The following is a 27,811-nucleotide window of genomic DNA, read 5'->3' as shown; positions in this document are numbered from 1 at the left end:
CCAGAACAGCGCTTGTGTTCCTCAATGCGTCTGTGAGCAGGCGCTGAATGCCGGCTGAGTAAAAGCCTCACTGTCACTGAGATCCTTAAGCAGCACTCGACACACTTGAAACACGAAGCTTTCTCCATCCGTTGCTGCTGTCAGGTTTATTGAGGATCTGGTCAAAATGAATGGTAAGTGCACGCGCTGGTTTTTATTGTCATCATCATCGTGGAATAAATTATGCAATATTGGCCTATTGAGTCTACAAGAAGACTTCATCATCAGCATGTTATTTTGAGATGTAATATCTTGTTAAAGGTGTGTTCTGTATCCATCCCTGCAGCCAGCTATTGAGCATAACTGATGCAATGAACTCTCCAACCCAATGCAGCAAGCTATGGGAAGAAGGTTTAATAGCCCATAGACGTTATTAATTAGACTATAGGGGTACAGTAATCTTATATATGTCTGGATTATATTCAAGCAATTAAATATAACATTATGCATATGTGCTTCTAAGAAATATATAATATTTTTATATGCACTAATGATAATCCTGTATATTCTATTCTTGGGAAGAATACATGTAAGTGTGTGTGTGTGTGTGTGTGTGTGTGTGTGAGAGAGAGAGAGAGAGAGAGAGAGAGAGAGAGAGCTACACCAATCTAAAAATTAAGGAAATACAGACAATAGGTTGATTTAATACATAATAGTGAGTGAATCTCATTGTGAGAACAGGCAGCTGTGTCAGGCAGAGCTCTGCCTCTTTGCCCAATCCCATGGGAATTGCTCTCTCCTGTAATGAGGGAGCATTCACAAGGCCCACGCAGGGTCTCAGGCTGAGACTCTACACATTGCTTTTACCCATCATAGCAGCCCTTAATCATAAATATGTTCTGCTGAGATAATAAGATAGTCTGCATTAGATGGTATGTGCTGACTTTATAAACATGACTGTATGAATTGCACCTGGTAGAGAAAACGAAGGAGGAGCCATACTAAAATTAAAGGGATACTATTTTAATATAGATAAAAGGCTAAACTAAATAAATAAATAAATAAAAACAGTATTGAACAAGAGGCATTTGTTAAATATTTCCGTCCTTGCTGTCATGTTAAACATTATTGAGTGTCTTTCTTTTAAATTGGAAAAGGGTTTGACAGATGTGTCAAAAACTGTGATGTTGCACTGGATGTGCATTCATCATGTCATGCGTCATACCTTTCCACTTGCCTTCCAACCTTCATGCTTTATATTTAATAAGCAATTTGTTTCTGTTTGTTTTAACAGAAATTTGAAGTTACTCATATTCTTCTTTTAAGGTAAGTCAAAATCATATTTAATGCATTATCATAATATGAAATCAATTTGCTCTTGTTCGAGACTTATTTTTGCCTTCACTTTCTGATTAAACTATTCACAACTGTTACAGCTGTAATTAAAGGCCCCCTGGGGTTTCTCAGTGGTGTTTAGTCTTTGAAAAACGTTTGAAATTTAGTATCTGTTGTTTCACAAATAATATCTCTTTAACTCATGTTCATCACTCAGCTAAGTGGATTCTCATCTGTCAATACAGATAATTGGCCAGCATCTGAAACCGATGCCTCTTATAGCTGATCATTCTTTTACCATTTGTTCAGCTTGATACTGTGTTTGTCATTAAGAGGAAAGCTGATCTGATGGGTATTAGTGCTTTCTCTTCAGCAGATTGGTTTAGATCCTTAGTGGCTTTCCTCAATGATGGATTGCCATTAATAGGTTTAAAGGGCAGTCCTGGGCATGATACTAGCTTCTGTCATTAGGCTGTCATGCTTTACTTTGAAGTATGTAATGAAGAGGCTTCAGACATTATTTCTATTTAGGCAGTCTTTAGGTTTTAACCAGTTCTGTTTTTAACTGCACTTTTTCTCAACAATCTTAATTCATAATTTTTTGTGTGCTGTAGTCAAATGTCTTTGAACACCCATCAGATCTCCTCTGTTTGTTTTCCCAAGTGTTTGTACAATGGAACAACTAATACAAATCTATGCTGATGTTGATATAAATTTTTTTTTTAATATATTTTTCTTGCATAATGCTTTAGACATTGCACATAGACTGCAATTTTATTTACTATCTAATCTACTATCTAACGATTAGATTTATTATTATTGTTATTAATTATATACACTATTACTTATATATGTATATATCATTTTTTTTTCCAATTCGTCAAAGTGCATGGTGAATATCATTCTTCAAGAAATTGCATTTTTACTCATTTCAGGTTAAAACAATCTACATAATTCAATTCAATTCAAGTTTATTTGTATAACGCTTTTTACAAATGACATTGTCTCAAAGCAGCTTTACAGAACATAAACAGAACAAAAGGTTATTATAAAGAATATTATAAAAATAAATCAGTATTAACTGTTTAGTGGTTTAAATATTAGAGTGTGAGAGACATGATCATTCTCAGTGGGCAGTACATTTATCACTAGGTGTTATAAAGTCATGTGGGATCTTGTTGTAGTCAATATTCTGAGGAGAAGTTTTTGTTTTTTTTTTCTTTGCACTGGTCAGATCAGCAGTGGAGGATATTTTATGTTACCTAATGTTCTATGTTTTGTGGTCAGCCAGAACAGAGCATCTGTAATATATAACTGACAGCAAAAATGTGAAATTCTGCTTATTGTGACCATAATTAAATCAAATTCAGAGTAAATGGTTTAACATGGTGCCAGTTGTCTGTAGGAGCGAGGTGAAGCGAGAGGGAGACAGTGGGGCTGAATGTGGCACTGTGCCTCATTATCTGCTTCCATTGTTACTCCTCCGCCAATCCCTTTTTCCCTTCAGCAAGGAATCAGCTGAGTGCGGCAATGCTTCCCAGCATGCACACACATATTCACACACATACACAAATGCTCACACTGTGCAGGAAAAAGGCAGGGATACTAATGCATACTGTAGGTACACATATATTTATCTACAGAGACACATACTCACTCATGAATAGGTTTAGTTCGAAACCTCATATCAATCTTCCGATTTGTAGCCTGGACAATATTTCTGTCTCTTTCTCTCTCTTCTTATGACTATATTTATTTTATTTAACCTATAATATTCTATTGTATAGGTTAATTATAAGTATAAGTAAACTTCATTACATTAACACTGAAATATACAGTATATATATATATATATATATATATATATATATATATATATATATATATATATATATATATATATATATATTCTTCTTTTGATATTAATTCTTAATTCTAATTCTGAATTCTTCTTTTGATATTGCTCCTTTGACATAAGGTAAGATGTGCTGTCTTAAGTAAAGTCAGAGAAAGAGATCACTGACTGCTTCTTCGGCAGAAACGGGCAGCTTGCTTTGGAAAAATGCCCTGTGCTGTGCCATACATACAAGCCTTTAGGGGGAAGGGGGTGGGCAAAAACAAAGGATGCAATAATCTGTTTTTAATTTAAGGAACAAAAAACTCTTCTGGGATTAAAAAAAAAATCTTTTTCCAACCTGACAAGTTCACCAGTGTTTTTATGATTGTGATACCAGCAGGCCAAGAGTGTGTCAATTATATGCAGAGATTCTTGCTTCATTTTTAAGGGATTGCAATACAGTATTAATATTGCAGTAACAGTTGACTGTATTCACTTGTTTAGAAACATTTGATGTGGTTTCCTTGCAGACTTGTGGTTCAGCATTTTATTTTAGTAACACATCTTCCTTTGTGTAAGTCATTCATATGAAGACGGAAACCTGCTTACCTATGCATATAGTACAGTGAATAATCGGAGTGGAGTCTTTGTTAATATGATACTGCAGTCAAATCTAGTCTTGATGAAGAAACCCAGGCATTCATTCGTCCCATTTGGTGTGGAACAAAAGGACTCTTAGAGCTCAATTAGAGACTATGGGGGGTTTGATGTGCCCTGTTGGCTTCCTTTCACTGTCTCTGTGTCAGCTCCATATCTCAGAGATTTTCAGCATCTTGCCGGTGGAAGTGGTTGCCATGACGCTTGTTCGGCATGTTTATATGTGCTGCAAGGAGAGCACATGTTATTCAAAGATTCCTGTCTCTAATCCTTTCCCTCTCGTATTATTGTAATGTGATTTACATGGTACTACTTTTAAGGCATTGTACCATTTAATACCATGTGTTCAGTTGAGTCTTTAGAGCTGTGGTTGCAGTATTAAATACAGGCTGGTTGTTGCATTGAATTACTTTTGCAGTGTTTTGTTATAGAATAAAGTGTCATGCATTTAGTATTTCTGTATAGCTGTGATCAAATCACTTCTGCATGGCCCAGTGCTTTTTTTCCCCCCATTTCTAATAAGTAACAGAAATCCTCTTTTTTAATTTTCACTGAAATGAGTATAGCAGTAAGTGATTTACTACTGAACAGATGTTTTCATAAACAGGAAACATCTCAGTGCCTCGTCACCTCTCACCCTGTCTGCGGTTAATTACACTACTCTAAATCAACGCATTGAAATTCAATGTTGCTTTGCAGAAGGCCATCATCATTAAAGGTGTGAGAATATGTCTTTAGAAAACTGGATAATATAACATCACAGAAGCTGTCATAACATAGTCAGGCTTTAGTTTTGAGAAGAACAGTTTCTATTCCTGTAAAGATTACAGAAATGATTACAATGTCAATATATATTGTTCCTTCATATCAGGCCTGGCAGCCCATAAAAGAATAGCTTATTTACACTATACACACAAGACTACAGGTGTATTCATGCTATTTAATTCTATTTTTTACTTCGTTTAATTAATCATAGCCGCATTACTTCTAAGCATACATTAGGTTTATATGACTTATCTGACTTATGTGTTTGCATCTGACGTCAATATTTGTTATTCTTTAATGTTTTTCATTGCTCCTTATATTACCATAAACTATTTCATTTTAATTTTAATGGTGAAGAATTCTAGCATTTTACATTTTAATAGTTTTTCCTTTTAATTAAGATGACATTTTTATTTAATGTGAACCATTTTAACATTTAACAATTTACACATGACTACCAGAAATAAAAGCACATGCATCTTAACATCTCTCATTTTCAGTACTAGGTATCGTATATTTAAATTTTTTTATTTCTTTAATTTCTTTCTTTCTTTATATGAATAAAGTGGATACTAGGTGTTTTAATGATCAGTTAAGTATATTAGAATATGTAAATATTAAGCATTACACACTGAAATCATGTTTTGAAAGCATACCTACTACATAAATTCTACAGATCAGTGATATAATGCATGAAACTATAATAATCAACTGTACTATTTCTGGAGACACTTTTATTCCACATTCATATCTTTCAACACAAAACGAACAGAAAGAGAACCACAGGAAGGACATTTCATTCAGCCTTGCCTTTCAATATCAGGTTTAAACATGAAGATGAGCAGACGTGTGAACAAAAGGCAACGTGACTTAGGCTTTGAGTATTTTGATCAGGCCACATTTGTACGCAGACATGCTCTTTGAATTTTATGTTTACAAAGGAGGGATTTTATACAAAGTCATTACACAAATGGGGACAATTTTCTTAAAATAATGTTGGTCTGTATTGTTCTTTTCAGATTATTCAGCCTGCTTTCTCTCCCTCACTATCTCTTCTCTCTCATATTGCTATGGCAACCAATTTTAATGTGGTTAAAATAACTGCATGGGGAGACAGTTGCCGTATGTTTATATATTCCAGACCACATCAAGATAGACAACCTGAAGTAATATGGTTGTGAGTCATTCGTGAATTACTATGTAACTAATTGGTGCAGTCTAGCGTAACTCTTCTGATGTGTCACTAATATTAATCTGACAGATCATTTGTTGAATTTCCTAATTGGATGTTCTGCCTTGTTTAATATTAACAATCAAATCAGTATATGAATTACATTCACAATATTTGTTTTTTTTTTTTTGTGTAAGTGTAGGTGTTTTGCACGAGTGAGTGTACGCAGTGCCAGTAACTGTGTGGGTCTGTCGCTGTGTAGCTGCAGCTCTTAAGTGTTGAGGTTAACTAAAGTTAACTCAGGAATCTAGGGAACATTGGAATACAGATTTATGTGTGTATTTTTTTTTCACTGCAGACATTTCTGTAACAGATAAATGCTAAGGACTTGTTTCAGAATATATTATGACTCTAAAGCACCAATGACTGAACAATAGCAAATCAGGCTACCAATTAGTAATGCTAACAGAGCTTGCCTGTGAGCTTGCCTGTATGGAAAATATACTGAATCTAAACAGAGATTAGAAAAGGCATCCTGTGCACAGCTGGAAATGTGTCCTCTCAGCTGGGAAGCAGGCTAATTAATACACCATCATATCAATCGTAAATATGTCAGATCCTACTATTGTGCCAGCAAACAATACAGCAGTAATCTGATTCTGTCATCATACAACTTGACACAAGGCGTCTGTATAGGAACAATATGTCAGTTACTGTTAGAGATGAGAACTTGGTATTTCTACTCAGACAATAGCAATACTATTAAGTCTACATAATTAGATTAACATTAGGTGGTTCACATCAAGGTAAATTAAAAGAATAATTTATGCTGTTGAAATTTTCTGCACTGAAAACATGTACTTGTATAATTCTTCTGTCCCACAGTGATTGTTTGGCATGGATGGCAGTTTAGTCATCTTTTGGTGACACACACTCAGTGTCTCAGCCTACACATGCACTCATCTAATTTTAGACTGCACACACACCCTGGCTGTCAGGTAGCTGCCAATCAGTAACGGGTACCACACCTGGCACTGCTTCAGGCATTTACAGCCTTACTTAGGTCCAAATTACAACCACATCATTAGACTCACTTAGACTGCTGCAGTTGATTCAGATGTGATGTTAAGGATTTTAAGATAATTGTCACTTTCAGGATCAGACAAAAAATGAAAAACATCTTTGTCTGATCCTGAAAGTGACAATTTTGAGGCATGTGTGGAACAAGTCCTTTCAGAAGTGAAGTATGCAGGATTTTTTTGTGTGTGGATATTTGATCCAGTGTACACAATATGTTATTGAATCCAATCCAAAGAGAGGTGTTTAAATAATTGCAATTATTATTTTCACAATTAACACAAACAAGATTAGCTTCATAACTCTTCTCTGACAAAAGCTGTCTGCAGTTTAAATATAAAATTGTTATCAGATCTCAGTGAGAAAGTGAATTAATAATGTGTGTGTGTGTGTGTGTGTGTGTGTGTGTGTGTGTGTGTGTGTGTGTGTGTGTATGTGTGTGTAGACCCAGACAATCCCAGCCTCCCAGTGCTTGGATTAAAGATGAAAGCATTGTTCACTATGTGAGATGTTGTGCATCTCTGTCTACTCAAGCTTCAGCTTCTCCTAAGTTTATTTTTTTACTCTTGGCATGGGAAAAATGCCGACATAAATAAAAAATATTTTTATGAATTATTCAGGGGTGTCTTATGATTGACATGAGGGTGAAAGTACCTGATTATGCCTTGACGTACGTGAGAGGAATGTCATTTGGAGTGGAATTAATACAGTTGGGATTTACAACTTTGGGAAGAAGCCGCAGTTGCTGAGTCTAAGTATGCTATGGGTTTTTTTCTTGCAGTTTAATTTGTGCCCATTGACCTTGGACTTGGTCAGTGCTGAACACAAAGATACATTCAAAATTCTGATCATGATATACAAAAATATCCAAAAAGACATTTCATCTTAGCCATTATCTTAAAACAATAAGGATATATTGAATTGTCCAGGTAATAATCCATTTCTCTATAACATTCCAGTAGTATTGAATCAATATGACATGATGCTTACTCAAATAAGCTGTAAAGAGACATTCATTTATCAAATGGCAATTTTCTTAATGCTTTACTCCAGTCAAGTTATTAGCATACTAGGACCTGATAACACTCAATGTTTGTGTTTCACTAGTGGTGCATATTTTAATGTCCTTCTTAATTTATGCGTTAACACAAGCCATAATGAGAGGAGCAGCCTGGCATTTATTTCTATTAAGAGTTCAAGACTCTGTGTAACACGAGGGAATATAGTCCGCCTTAATAAACACTACCACAAGACGACAGAGTTCAGATTCTCTGTGCCTCTGTAAAGCTGAACCTGTGCCCATGCACAAGGCTGGTGGAGGAATAGAGCTTTTTCCCCTCCATTGTTCTGGGTGGAGGATATGAAGATCAATGCTGGGCACTAGCTGCAGCAGTCTGCTCCGTGTGCAGGATACTGAACAGCAGCCAGCTCTGTCTCGCTCTTTTCATGTATGTGTGTTCGTCTGTGTCTGTGTGTCTGTGTGTTGATGACTAATGCCTTGCCTTGGGCAACAGCAAGTTAACAAATGTACAGAGCTGGAATGAAGCCTCATTTCCATAAAGCACTGAATGTAGTACATTTGCTTAAATGAGCTTCTTTGTCTTTAATTGGCTCATATATTTTTGCTTGTTGGTCCGAAAAAGACAAGTTTTGTATAGTCTCCCAGTTTGTGTTTTTTTTTTTTCTTTTTTGGTTTGTTTGTTTTTTGCATTCTAAGTGATTCATTTTGTTTAATGAAGGCAGTGATTAAGAACATTTTAATGTAATTTCAGCAGTGTGTGGACTGTTGTCTTTTTGAACAATGAGTAATAGCATGCACTTTTTGTTTAAATTGGGATGGGTATTGATTTACAGGCCCACAAATCATAGATTGATTCTGCATTCATGGCAAATCTGATAGACTAGCGACTCTGGAGTAATCTGTCATCCTTTACGGCATCAGTTTATATCACCTGCTTTTTAGACTTTTTATGCTTTAATATTTATTTTATATAAATTTGAGAAAAACAGAACCTGATAACATTTCTATAATATAAATGGTGCAATATGTTTACTCCTCTGGTTAAATAATTGAATACTAATACCAGGTACACAGTCAAATCACTAACCTTAAAGTAAAAAAACATGATTATTAATACATGCTGAATTCTGGCAGGCTATTTCTACACTGAGAACACGCAGTACTTTACTGATTTTCTGGAGTGTTATGTATTAGCTATTAGTAAAATTGCTCAGTTGTATAAATGAGATAAATATAAGTTGCTCTGGATAAAAAATGTTCTGCCAAATGCTAGAAATGTAACATAAAGCCACAGTAGCATTACTTGATCTTATTGGATAGTTAGCTAATGGGCTGGCTAATTGATCTGTTAAAAACAGATAGATACAGATGTACGTTTTTGATTTCTGAGCTAGCTAGCTAGTGATATGAAGACATGGGAACATTTCCAAATTTCATTTTTTGAGGATCTGCTGGATTTTAAAAATGACTGATATGTTCCTATACGATTTTAAGTAGTTTTTAACAAAATCTATTTACACATACTAGTCCTCTCTCACAGAATACAGCACCTGAATAAACACTATACTGAAAGAGTAAGCCATGACCTTTAATAAATTTCCTGCCTTGGTATTTTTCATGAAGCAGGCCCCATGTACAGTACAGTCAACAAATCTAATGTCAAGCATGCCATGTATCAGCAATGCATTTATGCCTTTTGGAGCCCTTTAGTAAGTTGTAGAAATCACCAGAGATCTTTAGATTTATAATCATTGTAGTGTCATTTTTGTAGGTTGCATAGATCTACACAGAGACATCCCTTTTCCCCGGAAATCTTCAAAGGAGACCTGGATCTCACAAGTTTGCAATTTAGGATTGTTTCTGGTGTGTGTGTGTGAGAGAGAGAGAGAGAGAGAGAGAGTTATGAGGTTAAACACAGTCTGGTCTCTTACCACACTTCTCTTGAGGTGTTAGTGGCCTTTTACACTTCTCTCTTTTTAAGCTCCACTTTTCCTGCCTGTCTCTGCTGCATCTACAGTAGGCCAAGACAACGGCTCCATTGACGTTTGACGCTTTGAAAAAAGAAGTCTTGCACAGCCATATGGGGAGAATAATGTTTGTGTTGTGCCATACAACAGTAAAACACTAACATTGTAGAGATGAGGTGGGCCATATTGAGCTTTAGCTAAAGCTGGCAGTCCAAATGTTCTTCTACTGAGTTCCTTTTTTGCCTGCTGTCTCTGTTCCCTCTGTTCCCTCTCTCCCTCTCTCTCTCTCTCTCTCTCTCTCTCTCTCTCTCTCTCTCTCTCTCTCTGTCTGGATGCAGTGTGCCTGTGTGCCTGCTGTACTGTGCAGTTGCCTTGGCTTTGCTAGTTTGTAGAGGGGATGAGGTCAGTTTATCGAACCTATTTTAAACTCTCTTCTGCTGTCTGTGACAGAGGTTCTCAAACGTTTTACTATCACCCCTTTAATTCTAAAATGAACTTGATGTATTCTGTTTAAACAATCAAACTTTTCAAATATTAGACTCATTATTTAACTGTATACTGCATTACATTGGTTATTTATTGCATCCTAAAGATTCTTAAATCATCAAATTTCTATATTACAAATATAATAACTCTGATAATTGTGGGTTGTGATTTCTTTATTATTTTTCGATAACAGCGTATCACAAAATGTTTTATTACTCTTTTGCTACAGCTATTTGTCACCAATTTTTAATATATTAATGACTGCCTTGCCATGGTTTGCATGGTTTGTATGCTGACTAGTGTCAGCAATTCTGTTCTGGAAAATTAATCAACAATTTCTGAGAATTCAGCAGTGCTGTTGACATCATTTCTAAGCATTTGCTTCAGCTACAGCACAGACTGCCTCAAAACTCCATTTACATTTACATTTCTCAGGAAAGAAAATGTCTATGTTCTTCTTATTTAAAAAATATGTCTAACTCTTTCTGCTAATAGAATAAAATGTTCCAGCTTGAACAGAAAAATGACTTCAATGTTCAACTTTAGCAAGTGCAACTTGCTTTGATTCACTTAATCACAATCATATGACAATATTTTTTGTTGATTGCAAGTAATTTTAAGATCTAAGAATAATATGTTTTCATTTAGCTGTACTGTATTCTAGTCAATAAACACAGCATTAATTGTCTGTTTGTTCATGTCTTGATGTTTCTTAAACACAATCATATTATGAACATTGAACTTGTATCTATGTTTTAACACTGAACAACTTGACTTAAAAGGTTTTGTCAATTGAAGATTTATTACATGAATACACAGTTCAGTAATTTGGTATTATTTGAGCTCAGTGTTATAGGAATTCTTTTTTCCCAGTAGCCTACTTGTCTGCTTTAGTAATATGTATATTTTTTTTATTTTAACGATCATATTTGCAATGTATTTCCCATATATTTCTTCTTTCCTTGGCAGAACTATATTTATATTCACTGTTTATAAATTCCTGTGTGTATGTGTGTGTGTGTGTGTATGTGCAGTGGCTGTCTATTATAAGAATAGTATAGTCAGCAGAAAGTAAAATGTAAATTTCAGTTTTGATGACAGTTGCTCATCTTTACAGCCAGAATTTCATAATTGTGACAGGGCTGTGTATAACAGAATATGCTTCTCCCACAGCAGATCCCTCTGGTATCTCCAGGTGAATAGAATAATATTAGTCTAGTAGAAGTGGCATGGGAATCTGATTTTAATTTGCACTGTTATTTGAAACAGTGGTCATACACTTATTTGTTTTCAGAAGTGTGAGCCCCGGGGCCAGGAAGTGCACTACTGAACTCACCCATGTGACTCAGTGGAGTGGCTGGGCTCAGCTATTCTCCGGTCTGGGGCCATTCAGGGGTTAGCATGCTGCTAATTAAAGGCCATGGAAAAGCCGTGGTGACGTAGTATGAAACATTTAGGAGGAAGCACAGGCTGGGGATAGAGGCTGAACAGATGGGGAGACAGCAGAAAGCAAAGGGAGTTAAATAGAGGTGACAAAGGAAGCATGCTGCGTGCTGAGGAGGGCTGGCATCACAGCAGCAGGAGTTTTTCTCTACTACTTACTACCTTTCCTGTGTTGTGGGAAGATTTCAGCATCTTGTAGTTTTAAAGGCCCTATTTATGTAATGCACTGTTTAAAGTTCCTTACTGGTTAAAGAGTCAATAGAGAATTTGATCATGTAAAACTTCGCATCAGTTTAGGGATATGTTGAGATATACCGGCCTTGATTTTATTGCTGTTTGGAGACTGAAAATGTCCCTCATTCAATACACTCACTGATGTATTTATCATAATCAGACTGTCAAAAAAATGTCTGCTGTTATTTGCTGAAAATATAAAAGCATGTGTTTAGTTTCCTTCAAGTGAATTTAAAACATCCAATTATTACTGTAGACTTTTTCATACCTTTCATAAAAAATTACTATGAGGCAATGATATTTGATTTTGAACTAGACATCTTTTGCAAATGAAGCCCTTCCACTTGAACAATTTCTCACTATGTGAAACTAAATTCACACACACATTCCCAAAATGGGTCATTCTTACTGATGCAGTGACTCCCCAAATCAGTGTAGCAAAACTGCTTCTGCTCGGCCTATGCTCTGCATTTTTATGAAATCTAGCAGTGGGTTTGATACCCCATAAGGAGGGGAAAGGAAAAGAATACAAATTAGATATCGCTGTTATACAATAAATGGGTTCCTGCGATGGAGGGGAAATGAGGAGAATAATTAAATCTTGTGGGAAAATCAGGTTCCACAATGCTTATGCCCACATATGAGCATTTATCCCGTGCATTTATGGTAAGGGTCATGAGCTTTTCTTCCCATTGATTGGTCTATAGACAAAAACAAAAGCATTTTTATGGAACAATATTAGGCTACACAAGTAATATGAGGAAATTGCTTGCTGCTATTATTCTGAATGATTTTCCATTTAGTCTCAGCTTTAGTGTTCATCCATTCAGAGATCGATATTTTATACCCATGGGCTATACATAATCAGAAAAAAGGGTAATAAACTGTACCTTTCTTTGTTACTGGAGTGCCACAACAAGTGTACATACTATGTAATATTTATTATTTTTTGAGAAAGGGCATGTAGTGTACCTTTAAACCTTTAACCTAAAATATATATTGAGTGCAATTTATGAACCATGTTAAATGTACACTATATAATTTCCAGTTTAAAGATGTACATTAAAACTTTACAAAGGGACCCATGATGGTGCCACCCCAAAAACAAGGAAATGTACAGTGTAGGGATTTTTTTTTTTTTAGTATAATTAGAAAATTGTAAATTTCCATTTTCCAGCATTGGGCTGCTATATTTCTGAGGAATGAGCCCTCGGGTAAAATAAACCTTATAGGCAGGTGACTCCCTGATGCTATATAATACACTCATACTGCAGCATTAAAAGCCATCCTATTAGCAGGTATTAATGGCTTTCATGCCATACTGACCATATGCAATGCTTGTATTTATGTCTTTCGTACGAGATTTGAATTGTGCCTATTTAAATAAGTAGCCTAGTGGATGTGGAGGTATATATAATTTATTATATATAGTAAACAATAACAACTGATAAGATTTCGATTAAGCTTGAATGAAAATTATGTTGATGATAAAATGGATTTTGTTCCATTTTGTTCTATTTATTCCATATTCCAAATCATTGAAACATTAAATCACTGTTATATGTCTGACTGATCACACATCAAACAAGTCTTTTAAACCATTATATTTGTATTGGCAATAAAATAATGATATAGTCTATTAATATATGTACTGTACATGCAATAATTTGGGGGTGATTTAGATTGTAAATATATGCACCTTAATTTATCCTGTAGTTTCTGAAGCCAATCCCATGGGTTTAGCTTTGCCACATGACCCTGCAGATTACTGATTGGCAGGTACGTTGCTTAGCAACAGTAGTCCACTACCCATCCTGCCCTAAATGTACAACGCTGTCTGAGTTTTAGAGAAGCTTTAGCTCAGTTTGGGATTGAACAGAAATCCCCCTTCAACCTGGTGTGTACAGTGACAGTGGATACAGTTAATGTGTTTAAATTCAACATCTTTTTTATGTCAGAATAGGAAACGTATCAAATCCTCCCCATGCTGTTTTCAGGCCAGTTACAAAAAAACGTATTGGATGTGAAGGTCGCTATAGGATACATAGGAGATAAAGTGTATATAAGGTTAAGATTAAAAATTAATCTAAAAATCCAAATAAAACTAGATTTTCATGTACATTAATATTGTGATAGGTGAAAAGGAGCCAGAAGGCATCATAATTCTGCAAACTTGTGGCATTGATAAACTATGTGGCAGCTCATATTAGCCGTAGATCTATGAGTTTTTACCACAAAGTGAAACAGTCTCAATACTCTCTGTGTGTGTGTGTGTGTGTGTGTGTGTGTGTGTGTGTGGCTAATTTGTTAGTGTACCCATTAATCTCTTTAGATTACTTGCTGTGCAGTGTATTGACTTGACTTGTAGCTTCCTCTCCTTTCTACATCCCTCTTCATGCAATCTCTGCACATCTCTTTCGCTCACTTTCTCTCCCTCCTCTCTCTCTCGCTCGCTCTCTCTCTCTCTCTCTCTCTCGCTTGCTCTCTCTCTCTCTCTCTCTCTCTCTCTCTCTCTCTCTCTCTCTCACCTTCTTTTACCCCCTCCCACCCTTTCAAACACTGGTAAAAATATCTGCAGACAGCAGGAGCACAGAAGTGAGTGCCTCTCTCTCTCTCTCTCTCTCTCTCTCTCTCCTCTCTCTCTCTCTCTCTCTCTCTCTCTCTCTCTCAGACATCCCACCCATGTGATCTCGCAGGCAGGCTGTGCTCAGTCTCCAGCCCTCAGCTGGCTGCACCTAATGAGTCTTTGTGTGGCTGGAACGAATAAGAGAGAGAGAGAAGCAGAGAGGGAGAGAGAAGCAGAGAGGGATAGAGAATCAGGGAGAGGGAATAGGAGAGTTCTTTACTGGAATGAACAGTAAAGGCTCGGCTGCTGCTGAATGCACAGGTTTCTCTCTCTCTCTCTCTCTCTCTCTCGCTCTCTCTCTCTCTCGCTCTCTCTCTCTCTCACACACACACACATACACACACACACACACACACACACAAAACAAAAAACAAAAAAAACACCATCTCAATTTCTGTCTCTAATCCTACTGAAACTCTCTCTCTTGTATTCTGACATCTCTGGTCTCTCTCTCACCTCTCTTTCTCTCTCTTTCTCTTTCTTTCCCACACACAAACACACACACACTGCCCAGTACAGGGAGAGTAAAATGGGAGGCCTTCATTCATCACGACTCATCCAGGCTTGAATCGGTCCATTCACTCTGAAAGTGAGTGGAGGGAGTAGCGGGTGGAGCACATCAGTGGTGGAAGCAGGTCAGTTGGCTCCTTTAAAGCCCAGCATACAACCCATTGCTTGGATTTGAACTAACGTGGCAATGCCAGGCTTCAGCATGGTTTATGTGACTGTACCTTAATGTTTAAGTGATTAGGCTTCTCTTAAATCTATATACAGTAGCTGCTAATGTTGCTTTTGTTTCTCAACTTGTGACACTGTACCTGTGGTGTTGATGCAGTATTGACAGTGCCTATGTGTGTATATACATTTCCATGCATGTGAAATGGTCCTCTTCCTGGGAGTGGCTGAATTTTTTGTGCTGGGTTTTGCTGCAGAATGTATTAGTTGCAACATGGAGTATGTGTGCTGTGGAAAAGTACAGCAGCCTAGCCGGGAGAGAGGAGAGACAAAGGGAGGGAAACTGAGAGAGAGAATGAGAGAATGAGGTTTGGAGAGGAGGAATAACTAGCTGGGAGAGTTACTGCTCTCCTCATCTCTGTCTCTTTCCTACTGCACAGTATGGCAGTCATCTCTTGTTACCTCTGGGCTACCCATGATGTCATGCCAATTCATTGTGTCAAAAAATGAATAGTTGCTACTCCTGCTCTGGTCTCGGATTGAACCACATCCAGTGTAAGATCCCTGCTTTAACAAGAAGAGATGACCACTTTGACATAAGCCACAGTCTCTTTGAATTTCATGTCCTTTTATTATAGGGCTGTGATAATAGTATTATTAAGAATAATTATGTTAAAAGTATTTGCAGTTATAATAAAATATGTACGTAACCAACTAAAAAAATCAGTTTGCTAGTGCGCATCAGAATAACCGCCTTACATAAAGTGACTGGTCCAAGATCGTCTTTTCTTTATCAATGATTGTATGAATGTCACATGATTATATATTTGCGATGCAGCTTGTGCTTGTATTTATTTCTGGACCTTGGGGGTGTGTAGTAGATGCCAGAAACATAAAAAAATCAAAATGTCTCTGATACATAAACACTATTTGTGAAAGTATATTAGTATCTCCATAGCAACCACTTTTGGTATGAAAGAGCAGTGCGGCGTGCGCCGAGGGCTAAGAATGCGAATGGATTTTCAACAAGGGGGAACTAATTAGGATGATTACAAGGAAATAGGCCTACATTGTATCCGAAAAACCTGGACAAGCCATTTTCAGTTATTTTGTTCCCCATCCAGTAAATCCAACAGAGAACAGCAGGCCTTGCATAAATAGACTGGATGAGTTTATTTATTGGAAGATGTCTCAATGTGTTTTTGAATTATGTTAACAATTTGAAGCACAAAATACCACAAAAAAGTAAAATATTTTTAGTAAGGTCATGAGAAGGTGATATATGTTTTTCCTGCTAGAGGAAGAAGTTAGATTAGTTCAGCCTGAATGTAGAACACAGGCTATAAGAAAAGTGTGTTTTTTTTTTACTTTAGGGAAAATGCCAGACATTCCTTAGGAGCACTGTATGCTGTGGTTTGGAGCTTCTCCAGTTACTCTCTCTCTCTCTCTCTCTCTCTCTCTCTCTCTCTCTCACACACACACACACACACACACACACACACACACTCTCTCTCAATCCCACCCTCACTCCATCAGTGCACACAGAAGAACAATAGGCTTGTGCTAAGAGCCTAGCTGAGCGCCCCCTGCTCCGTCTGGGCTTCTGTAATCAGCCGATAGCGCCGAGAGGTTCTGAGCCTCGCCACATGAAACAATACAGCAGCATGTCCCAGACTGCCTCTCTCCCTCCTTCTCTCCTGGCACACCACTAATCTGTGCTTCCTCCTGCAGCTTTTTCATCATAGTGGCTATTTTAGTTTTGAAAGCAAGAGAGAGTGAGTGTGTAAGAGGTAACTGTTGGGGTGTTCTCCAACCTATGCGGCAAGTTTTTGAAATCAGTGTAGGATCTCGCTCATCTGCATGACAAAAAAAAGGTTTTGACAAAACACTCTGGAGAGTTCTGCCTTGATTATTAAAGCCATACTGTGAGCATAATTACAAACTCATTAATACTAGATACTCCTGTTGATTTACAAGACAGGGTCATTTAACCTCATCTATTCACCAAGGCTTTTTACAAAACCCCAAATGCTACATGGGTGATTGATTAATGGTTATGCAGAACTCATTTTCCCAAATTGAATACTTTAACCAACTAAAAGTAGGTACCTGGCTTTGATTCTTTTGGGAAACACATTAAAGCCAGTTTTAGTGATTGGGTTTATGGACAACTGATAATCACACTCAAATGTGCTTTTAAACATTTTATTCCAGATTTACTTCCTCTTTACTGTTTTAATAAGCTCTATTCTTATGGGAAGGCTTTCCTGTACAATTTGAACTGTGACTGTGGGGATTTGTGTCATTTAGCCAAAAGAGCAATGGTAAGGTCAGGCACTGATGTTTGGTAAGAAGGTCTAGGGCACAGTCAGCATTCTGGTTCATCCCAAAGGTGTTCAGTGGATTTAAGGGTCAGGGCTCTGTGCATGATACTTGTGTGCTTTTACTTCAGCCTTGGAAAACTATGTATTTATGGACCTCACTTTATGGACAGGAGCATTGTCATGCTCAAACAGGTTTGGGCTCCTTAGTTCCAGCAAAGGAAAATTGTAATGCTCAGTATACAATGCCATCCTATAGAACTGGGTGCTTCCAAATTTGTGGGAAGAATCATATTAGGGTGTGATGTTCAGGTGACCTTTGGCCATATACTGTCATACTATGACTCATGGATACAATAGATTTGTACCTAGGAACTGCTGATGTAGTCATACAGATTATGATGTTCATGCTGAACATCCTTCCAACACAGTTAGTACTGTTTTGGATTTTTAATATGTGATTATAGAAGAGGAATTTATAAGAAAACTCCCTTTTATCACCCAGAAGAGGATCAAGTCATCTTTGAGACTTTTTTATTAACACTGTCATTCTTGTATAAAGTGTCTAAATTTACACCCACAGTTTTATAATGCTTTTTGACAATGTCATCATTAGCAGCTCTATACAAATAAAATCAAGCTGAACTCAACATATGCTAGAAAGTCTACAATATTACAAATTCTCTTATTTATATATTGAAGGTTTGTCTATACCTTGAGCATGAAACCCCTTTTTTTTGATTGACTGATTGATTGATTGTTTGTACAGGAGCGATCAGGGCCAAGCAATGTAGGCATTATGATATTGATTATGGTATCCCAATGCTGTATTATTCCTAGTTATATGTTGCTGACTGGATGTTTACTGGATGTTTCTTCCTTCTCTGTATTGAATTATTTATGATTATCTAAAATAACTGACAGGTTTTTTGGAATGTGGTATATAGAGTGAAATCTAAACTCGTCTTCAAATACTGAAGAATAATTTTAATATTTGTCATGTAGTGAATAGAAAAAAGGTCAGTTACTAATACAACCAGCCATGCACATTAAATGTGCAGAGGCAGATTTCATCATATACTGTATTAATCCCCAGAGCACTGTCTGTGTTAGATTAGTTTTTTGTTGTTGCTGTAAGTGAGCATTCAAATTTACATATATGTTTATTATGCCTCAAATGGAGTCACTGTATTTATCTGTTAATTGTTTGTCTACATTATTAACAGCAATATTAATGAAACTTAATTAAGCTTATTTACTTCATCTTACATTACATTTCCCAATAATCTGTGTTTAGACAGTATTCTTTATCCCAAAGATAAAGTTTCAAACTTTATTTCACCTCATTTTCAGCTACAATATTATACTCCTTTGATTAATTCATCCTCATAGCAGCCACTTTTTATAACTACACAGAGATTCGAATGAATCTTTTGAATTTAATTTGTGAATTTCATATTAATTCAAATGCCCTATTTTCTGTGACCACTCAATAAAGAAAGACTGTACACTCTTACTGGAACTTAGAGGTATTCAATTAGTATTTCTTCCTTCTCCGTGTTCCATCTGAGGCCATTTGTGGCAAGGTGATCAGTCGCCCGAGGAAAGGAGGGAGGAGAGTCGGAGAGAGAAAGCGTGTTGCTAATTGAGTGCTTTGAGGATTGTAGCAGACATAAGCTCAGATATTAAAGAACCTTCCTCTTGCTCTGTCTTTTTAACACAAGTGCAGGTGTGGCTCTGAAGCAGTCATGAGTGGAATACTGAAGAGGAAGTTTGAGGAGGTGGAGGGAGCGTCCCCGTGCTCCTCACTGAGGGAGTCAGAAGAGGAGGAGATATCGAGCAGCGAGAGCGGAGACAGCAGCGACAGCGTCAATCCCTCTGCCTCTCACTTCACACGTGAGTCATCACTGCCTCCTTTGTCGTCATTATCATCATCATCATCATCCTCATCATCATCAGTATACATCAATGTCTACATTTGTATATTACAAGGAAATAGCTCAACAAGCTTAGAGTTTGTACATTTAACAATGATTCACCATTGACATTTACTCTCTATTTGAGAAAAGTATGATAAAAATAAAAAGATCTACCTGATGAATCATATTTAATGTCCCTTTAAAGGCAGTTAGTCATGAGTCATAAACTACATATTTTTCTCAATCACTGCTTTTTTAGTTGGTCTGTCAATCTCTTGATTGGACTGTAAAGTACAAACAATGAGAAATATTTCTGCATTTGCAATCTTGGCAATAGGAAATGCTTGTGAGGTCCTTCAACAGCTGAATTTAGCACTGCTATTTAATATTGATTTTCATGTGAGTCTGTAGTGGGTCTATAATAAAATATTCATTATCCCAATAAACCTAAAACGACTGCACCTCACAAGTTTCAGCATCAAGTGGCTACACTCCATGTGAGCTTTGTGTTTACTGGTATTTGACTTCATTAAACAAGAGAGAGCTACTGAGTATTTACGAGCATGCAGTCCTAAAAACACAACATGTTATAATGGGGGGGGAGAAAACCTCTCTTGAGATTTTTTAAAAGGGACACTTTATCACATTATATCATTTTATATCACAAAAGGGATTTGTGTTGCAATGAGTAGTTTTAGAGATTTTTAGCTGCACCCACTTGCCTCTGCAATAAAACCTAGAGCTGTCTCTTATTTAGAGCTAGTGGGAAAGCCCAGGCCAATGAATCTGTGATTTAAAGCTGCTGCAGGCGAAGCTACACAAATGAATCTGTGATCTTCACCCCTTACAGGGTTCAGTGAAAGAGTGTGTGGGTTTCTAAGAAAAAGGCACAGCTGAGTAAACCTAACCCCTATTGCTCATCACATAGGATAGCACATGAGCTGCTCACTGAGCCTGTGGGTAGCAGCTCCCTTTTCATGGCTCACGCCAGCTAAGTGCCTGATGCTGGTACTCATTAATGATTAATAACACCAAAGGTGCCTACCTCAGTGCTAATAGGGGAGCAGGACTTTTGTTCTGTGCTGCTTCACAGTGGGGAGATGATTTCCTTCCGAGAGAAGGAGCACATCACAGAGGTCTTTCTTTAGTGGCCAGCACAGACAAAGATGTATGAGGGGACTTCAGCATGATTTAAACTCAGGGTATACAAGTGTAACGCTGATTTCACTGTGCTGTTAACATAATATAGCTTGCTGCAGGATGACATGCTTTTGTTTTCCTGTTTTGAACTCTTAATTTTACATCTGTTAAGGTTAGTGGTTATATTCTATCTACTTGTATGAACGTCAAGAACCCAAATAACATAAAAATGAAATACATATAGTGTATTGCACAAAATACTTTTATTTTCACAAAATTCAGTATTACGGTGTATTATGTGTAATGTATTATGTAATCGGATATTTAAATATATTGTAAAGAATATCGTACCGTAGTGATGTTGAATTCTCAAATCTGATTGGTCAGGATGTGTTAAGACTGTGAGATTAAAAAGTGATTAACACTTTTTTAATCCCATTTGGGAAATTAAGTTTTCAGTTGAATGCAAGTTCAGATGTATGTTTATTCATGTTGTGTAACAGCAATTCTGACAGTAGTTCTGACTGCAGTGTCTATATTAAGGCACTATAACAAAAAAATTAAAAAAATCCTTCCTCCACTGTGTGTGGAGTTTGCATTTTTTCCCCATTTCATAGGGGTTTCCTTCAGGTACTCTGGATTTATACAGCCCAAAGACATGTTGTAGGCTGTAATGTGTGACTGAGTGTGTGAGTGCATTTGTGATTGTGCCCTGCAGTAGACTGGCATCCTGTGCAGGGTGTACCCTGTTTTGTGCCACGAGTCTTCAAGGACAGGGACTATACACTCTTAGAAAACTGACATTGTAAAGAGTCTTTTGAAGAAACCTTTAAGGGTTTAGAGCCACTTCATGGAAATAAACAATCTCTCAACCATGCATTTATCTATCCTACAGAAAGAGAGCATAAAAATAATATAAAATTCTTAGAGCTATGATCACATATTAAATATTTCCTTGTGAGTACAGCACTTGTTAAACATGATTTTATAAAAAAATAAATAAAAAAGGAAGACCTTTGCTTCTGGCCTGTCAATCACTCAAGCGTCTCACATCCTGAACTCCTCTTTCCACCATCTGGAGAGGCATTTAATTTTAAGAGCTCCATCACACCTCAGTGCTGTTTAATGCTTCATTCTGCTGTCAGTCACTCTGAGAACATGAGATTACAATTCTTAGAAGTTATCAGAAATTTATGATTCCAACTACTGGGAAAATGTGTCTCCTTTGGAACACGTTATATAGAAGCTTGAAGATCCAAAGAAACATTACATGAATAGGAAGTAAATTATCTAATCATATACCTGACTGTCATTTTCTAATTTATTACATTTATGGAGATTAAGATGAATAATTTATGGAAATTATTATATAGAATTGTTTACACTGTTTCTGCTTCACACAAATGCTGAAGTTTCTTCTTTCCCACGCCATGAGGATGTAACATGCTTATGCCTGTAATGAATTATATTGTGCTCATGCTTGTGGGCGGTGGTGCTGCAGAAACAGATGGTTTCTATTTGTCCACTGTGTGTCAGACATGAGAGGGATTCAGGGAAGGGCTATGGGGAAATCCATGGACATTAAAAACAAAATGTGAGACTTTTATTCTGTATATCTTTACCCTGATGGCAATCCCTCTGGCCTTTTTAAATTGCAACCTAGTGGGAATTACAGACCTGCACATTCTTAAAGGACCCAGCGGAGGTCACCACAGGGCTGCACTTAAACAAGCTGTGATGATTTTCAGGTGTAGATGGCTGTTATAATTTATGTGGCTTATTTTATGAGGTAATTTGTAAGAGGCAAAAGGCTGTAAGGGGAAAAGCAGTCCTCTCAAAGCTGCAGTTGAACTGATAAGAGCACATATTATCTTCCTGCACTGCTTTAAATGGATAAACAGATACTGTAATTTTAAATATCCTCAATTATGCAAAACTACAGTAGTAAAATCCCTTTGTATTGTATCATTTGAAGAAATATGAGTCTAAAACTATATGTGTCTTTTGGTATCTAAAGACTGATATTAATATGTAATAATGTTATTAATGTCCATAAAGTATTATCAAACTTGTATCAAAAATTCATTTTAAAGGTAACAGAACAGAAAGAGGAGCAGATTCTTACAATATTTAACATTACAAGCGTTTTTCTGTCCAGTCTTTAGATTCTTGTGTTTAATGTGAATATTTCCATTTAACTCTCCAGCTTCCTCCATCCTGAAGCGAGAGAAGCGGATGAGAACACAGAGGGTGCATTTCGAGAAGGTGACAGTGTATTATTTCAGCCGGCGGCAAGGCTTTACCAGCGTGCCCAGTCAGGGAGGCAGCACCTTGGGCATGTCGAGCCGGCACAGCTCTGTACGGCAGTACACACTCGGCGAGTTTGCCAAGGAACAGGAGCGTATACACAGGGACATGCTGAGAGACCACCTGAAAGAGGAAAAACTCAACTCTATCAAGCTAAGGGTAGAAAACAGACTCCATTAGTGAAAACCCTCTGGAGGATGACTTTTATAGGAGCCAGTGAGCTACAACAAATAATAACTTAACTCTGTGAACTGCTTTTCTGTTTCCAGCTGACTAAAAATGGTTCTGTCGAGTCAGAAGAGGCCAATGCTCTCACAGTGGACGATATCTCAGATGATGACCTGGACATAGACAACACAGAAGTGGATGAATACTTCTTCCTCCAACCACTGACCACCAAGAAGCGCCGGGCCCTGCTTCGTGCATCCGGGGTCAAGAAGATTGATGTGGAGGAGAAGCATGAGCTGAGGGCCATTCGAGTCTCCCGTGAGGACTGTGGCTGTGACTGCAGACTCTTCTGTGACCCAGAGACTTGCACCTGCAGCCTGGCAGGCATCAAGTGCCAGGTAAACATGTCTGTATATGATAAAACAGTAAAAATGTTTCGCACAAACACATACACACTGCAAAAAAAAGATACCGTCTTGAGTTTTAAAGGGTTTATTGTTTTGTCACTCTGGGGGACTCAAACAACTCAATATAAATCCATGTATAACCCCATCTAGTATAGAAAATGTTCCAAGCAGAACTCCTGTATAAAGAATATCTCTTCCTCAAGTGTTTCTGGACAATTAGAAAGCCCCTAAAGCTGCTTAAACGTAGATTTTAAGTAAAAGAGGTTTCATAAATAGAGTAAACAAAACAAATGCTGTACACTGTAGCCCACCATCTTTTCTGAAATGGTCACTGCTTCACATGCTACAATTGTGTCATCGTTTCAGAAAGCCTCTTATTCCCAGGCCACACTGCAAAGCGAAAACGGCATTTTCAAAAAGCTACTGTTTTGTTGACAAAAACGCTGTCTCAGTGTGGACGGAAAACCAAAACAATGTGAAAAATATGCAGTTTCAAACAAAAATGCATTAGTGTGGACATAGCCTAAATAACTAGAACCAATAACTATCCAAAATGCTCTAGAGCCACTTTTTGTAAGTCTAAGTGTACACACACTTCTTTCACACAGTTCTTCATTATTATTAGTAGTAGTAGTTTATTGTCACTTTACAGACAAGTCAAACACAGTATTAAAAGGCAGACTGATTAAGTTAAAACAGATTAAGATGTGTTCAAGATCATCTTTATTTGAGATATAGCCAAATTAAGGCATCAAGCATGAAATAGCTGCCACAGATTGAGCTGATAAATTGAGTTAATTTATGGTAAGACATCTCATGCTTTTATGTTTGAAGAGGTTTCATGTTAAGTTAAGATAAAGATAAATCTTAATGCTTGGTTGTGTTCTATTCATGCAGGTAGACCGTATGTCATTCCCGTGTGGCTGCACTAAAGAGGGCTGTAGTAACGCGGCGGGGCGGATTGAGTTCAACCCCATCCGTGTGCGCACACACTTCCTGCACACCATTATGAAACTGGAGCTGGAGAAAAGCAGGGAGCAGCAGCAGAGCTCGGCCCCTGGTCCGGCCTCTGTTCCCGCCCCTAATGGCAATGGTTACCACAGTGACACCAATGGCCACTGCAGTCCACTGACATCAGGCCAACATGCTCTAGAATATTCTGTCCCTGATCCCGTCCAGCAGAGCACCATCATGCACCTGCAAGCTGTGGATGACATGGATGAGGCCTTGGAAGAGGAAGAGGATGAGGAGGAGGAGGAAGAAGAAGATGATGATGAGGATGAAGATGAAAATGAAGATGATGAAGATGAGAGCAGCAGTTTGTGTAGCCTGTCGGACTCAAGCACACAGAGTCTGGCGAATAGTGACTCAGAGGAGGAGGAAGACGATGTCGACGATGATGAAGACAAGGCAGAGGAGTTTGAGGATGGCCTGACCATTGCTCCTTTGTCACACAGTGAGGTGGTCTCTCCATCCTCTGTGATGTGCTACTCGGATAACACGGTCACACAGGAGAACCAAACCAATGGCAATGCTTATTTTATCAACTCCACAGCTGAATACTATCAAATGGAGAATGCTAGCTCGGCATCACTTTTAGCAGCTGCTAACCAGGCTAGTGAGAGCTATGGAGGAGATTCAAGCTCATATCAAGAAAGGGTTAACAACACTAATGGAGTGATGGCACCAGGAGCCTTTAACATGACCACTGAGCATTACACTGACTATTCACAACCACCTGAGGAACAATATGCCAATCATCATTTCACTCTTACTAATGGATCCTCAGCCACAATTGGCTGCTGTGAACCGGAACAGGACAAAAGCATGCAATCAAAAGGGACCTACCACAACCAGTCAGGAGATCTGAGTCAGATGGAGTACCAAAACTATCTGAACAATAACACAGAAGAGGGATACACGACTAACGGGAACTGTTTTGTGGTAGAGCAGCCAAAAGAGGTATCTCATAGCCTTTCTGAGGTTACCTCTTTAGCAGACACCACCAATGGACCCCCAATACTGGAGCCTTTCCCTGAGCCCACCCCTGTTTAGATACACACATTAAACACCCGAGGAGGAGACACAAATGGTAAGCTATCAAGTGTTTGATTCAAATGCCACAAAGACTCAAATAATGGTCTTTGTTTCTACACTTGACATAGTTAGTTTGAAGACATTGACATATGATATACATAATCATGTATTTTTCAATGAGCCAGAAAAAAAAAATCCATAATTCTAAGTGCAAACTGAGATCATATAAACTGTAAGCTTTAGGCCTGTGCAATGTTATCTGGTATTTCAAAAGTCAAAGTTCTAGTTTTGAGCAGATATTGTGGATAGAACTTTTCTATGTCTATGTGTCAGTGGTGCAAAAAATTTGTTGCTGTTCATTAATATATTAAAGAAAATGTGTATACTTAATCATTTTGATAAAACGCATGTTCTTTTGTAGCTTTTGTTGCCAATATATGGTTTTTGTATTGATTGCATTGATGTACTGTTAAAAAAAAAAAGGTTAAGTTCTCGTTGTTACATATGTATATCATGCTTTTAAAGCATTTGTAAAAGCATGAAGCCTGATCTTAAAATGTTTGCTGTTTTCGCAATACCAAATCAGATGATTTAAGTTGTGAATATAATACACTTCATGAAGACAATGCACTTTTCCAGAGGCTGATGCCATGCAAAACGGCAAATAGTCTTTAGCAGCACTGATAAGGTGAACTATCTCTTACCATTATTTTAATCCTCATTACACCACTCTGGTGGTGAAAGAATGAAAGAGTTCTTCATTTTTAACATTTCCAACTAATATCTTTGGGATTATACAGGGACATCTGATCAAATGCACTTTGAAAAGCATCAAATTAATTTGTTCTGAGGCATTGCATATCTTTTGAAATGAAGCTATGTGTTCAAATTATTTAAAAAAAAAATGTATATGGAAGAAAAGGAAGGAAAAAAAAACATTTCTGAAAATGTAGAAAGTTTATTAAGTTAAACTAATCATAATGTGGAGAATCAGAAATCTAGTGATTAAATAGATCTAATATTGCACAATCTACAATAAGGCTTGTATTTCAGCATACGGTTATTTCCCAGTTTAATGTGGTTCTTAGTACTGTGTCTAAAAAAAGAAATCATATTTAAGATGAATGGCTAAAGAGGCATCACAAATTGACTTCTCTGAGCATCAGATTATGTTGTAAATTCTAAAGTGAACAAAATTATACATTTATAAATAGAACAAATTATTTTAAAGACTGATTAGTCAGTCGAGTGCAATAGTGTAACAGGAGAACAACTAGGGTCATTTCTGGAGGTCAGTCCTTCATTGCCAGATCTCAAGATTCGGCTAATTTGCTGACTGATCTTGTGATTGAAAATGTATTACATGCACAATTACAATAGTGTAACATATTCCTCAATAGTGTTTCGATGAAACGTAAGCTATTTTTTAAGCGGATAGTTGTTTTTTCAAGAAGCAGAAAAGAGGACAATCATATTCCTGCAGTGATTTTGCCAGTGTATATTCGAACTACAGGGCTCACTACAGCCAGCATATTAGAGCAGATGTATTTGCCATAAATTAATTTCTCAAACAAAATTTTACACTAAATCATTGAACAAATAAATAAATCTTTCATACAGATAAAAGAAAACAAACAACAAAAATAGTTTGGAAGATAAACTGGAACATTTCCTTTTGTGTGACTTAACACAAAGTGAATGCTTTTCTTTCGTTCGAAATCTTGTTACCACCCAGGCTATGTCCATATAGTTTGGGCTTGCCTTTGATATTCATGTACCATTGTTTCCAATTTGTTTCTAGCCTTTTTTTTTTTTTTTTTTACCTCTTGACTTAATGGACAGTGCTTGTATTTGACCTCATTCTCTGTTCATCATATGAAGCGATGTCTTGGTCGTGCTGTAGCAGAAAGCAGTACACCCAGCATTGCCACCACACTCTGTTTGCAGTATTTATTCCGAATGATCTATTGAAATGTGTATTTATTGTGATTTCCTGAAATGGTATGTGCTGAATAAAACATTTGTTTGCTAATAATGTCCATCATGTGTTGTGATTTAATAGAGCCAAATGAGCATTACATCCTGTATAATACATAGTATTCCTTGTAGTAGCGCATACTGTAACGTGCCATTATTAATTATTTTTCCCTTTGGTATTTTGTGAGTTTAATTCATTTATGAGCACAGCTACTTCTGAATGACCTTGCATCGATTCATTTTTGAGCATATTCACTATTTT

At 37.2% G+C, this 27,811-nt stretch overlaps 1 protein-coding gene across 3 annotated transcripts; it reads left to right on the top strand.

The window, feature by feature from the left end:
- Nucleotides 1-16: 16 nt before the first annotated feature.
- On the top strand, nucleotides 17-27,520 carry csrnp3 (cysteine-serine-rich nuclear protein 3). 3 transcript variants are annotated; one of them, XM_060876637.1, is made up of 6 exons: nucleotides 17-173; nucleotides 1,274-1,305; nucleotides 19,324-19,490; nucleotides 22,860-23,119; nucleotides 23,230-23,526; nucleotides 24,433-27,520. In XM_060876637.1, the coding sequence occupies exons 1-6, from the start codon at nucleotides 171-173 to the stop codon at nucleotides 25,588-25,590; spliced, it is 1,917 nt and encodes a 638-aa protein (XP_060732620.1). In that variant the 5' UTR covers nucleotides 17-170; the 3' UTR covers nucleotides 25,591-27,520. The 3 variants fall into 3 exon arrangements, with proteins under 3 accessions (XP_060732620.1, XP_060732622.1, XP_060732623.1); XM_060876639.1 differs by having other exon boundaries at nucleotides 19,319-19,490; XM_060876640.1 differs by lacking the exons at nucleotides 17-173; nucleotides 1,274-1,305 and adding an exon at nucleotides 15,076-15,233.
- The last annotated feature ends 291 nt before the right edge of the window (nucleotides 27,521-27,811 follow it).

This window comes from Tachysurus vachellii, chromosome 8 (assembly GCF_030014155.1).
Source record: "Tachysurus vachellii isolate PV-2020 chromosome 8, HZAU_Pvac_v1, whole genome shotgun sequence".
NCBI classification, from domain to species: Eukaryota; Metazoa; Chordata; class Actinopteri; order Siluriformes; family Bagridae; genus Tachysurus; species Tachysurus vachellii.
This window is presented reverse-complemented; position numbering and strand designations above follow the sequence as displayed.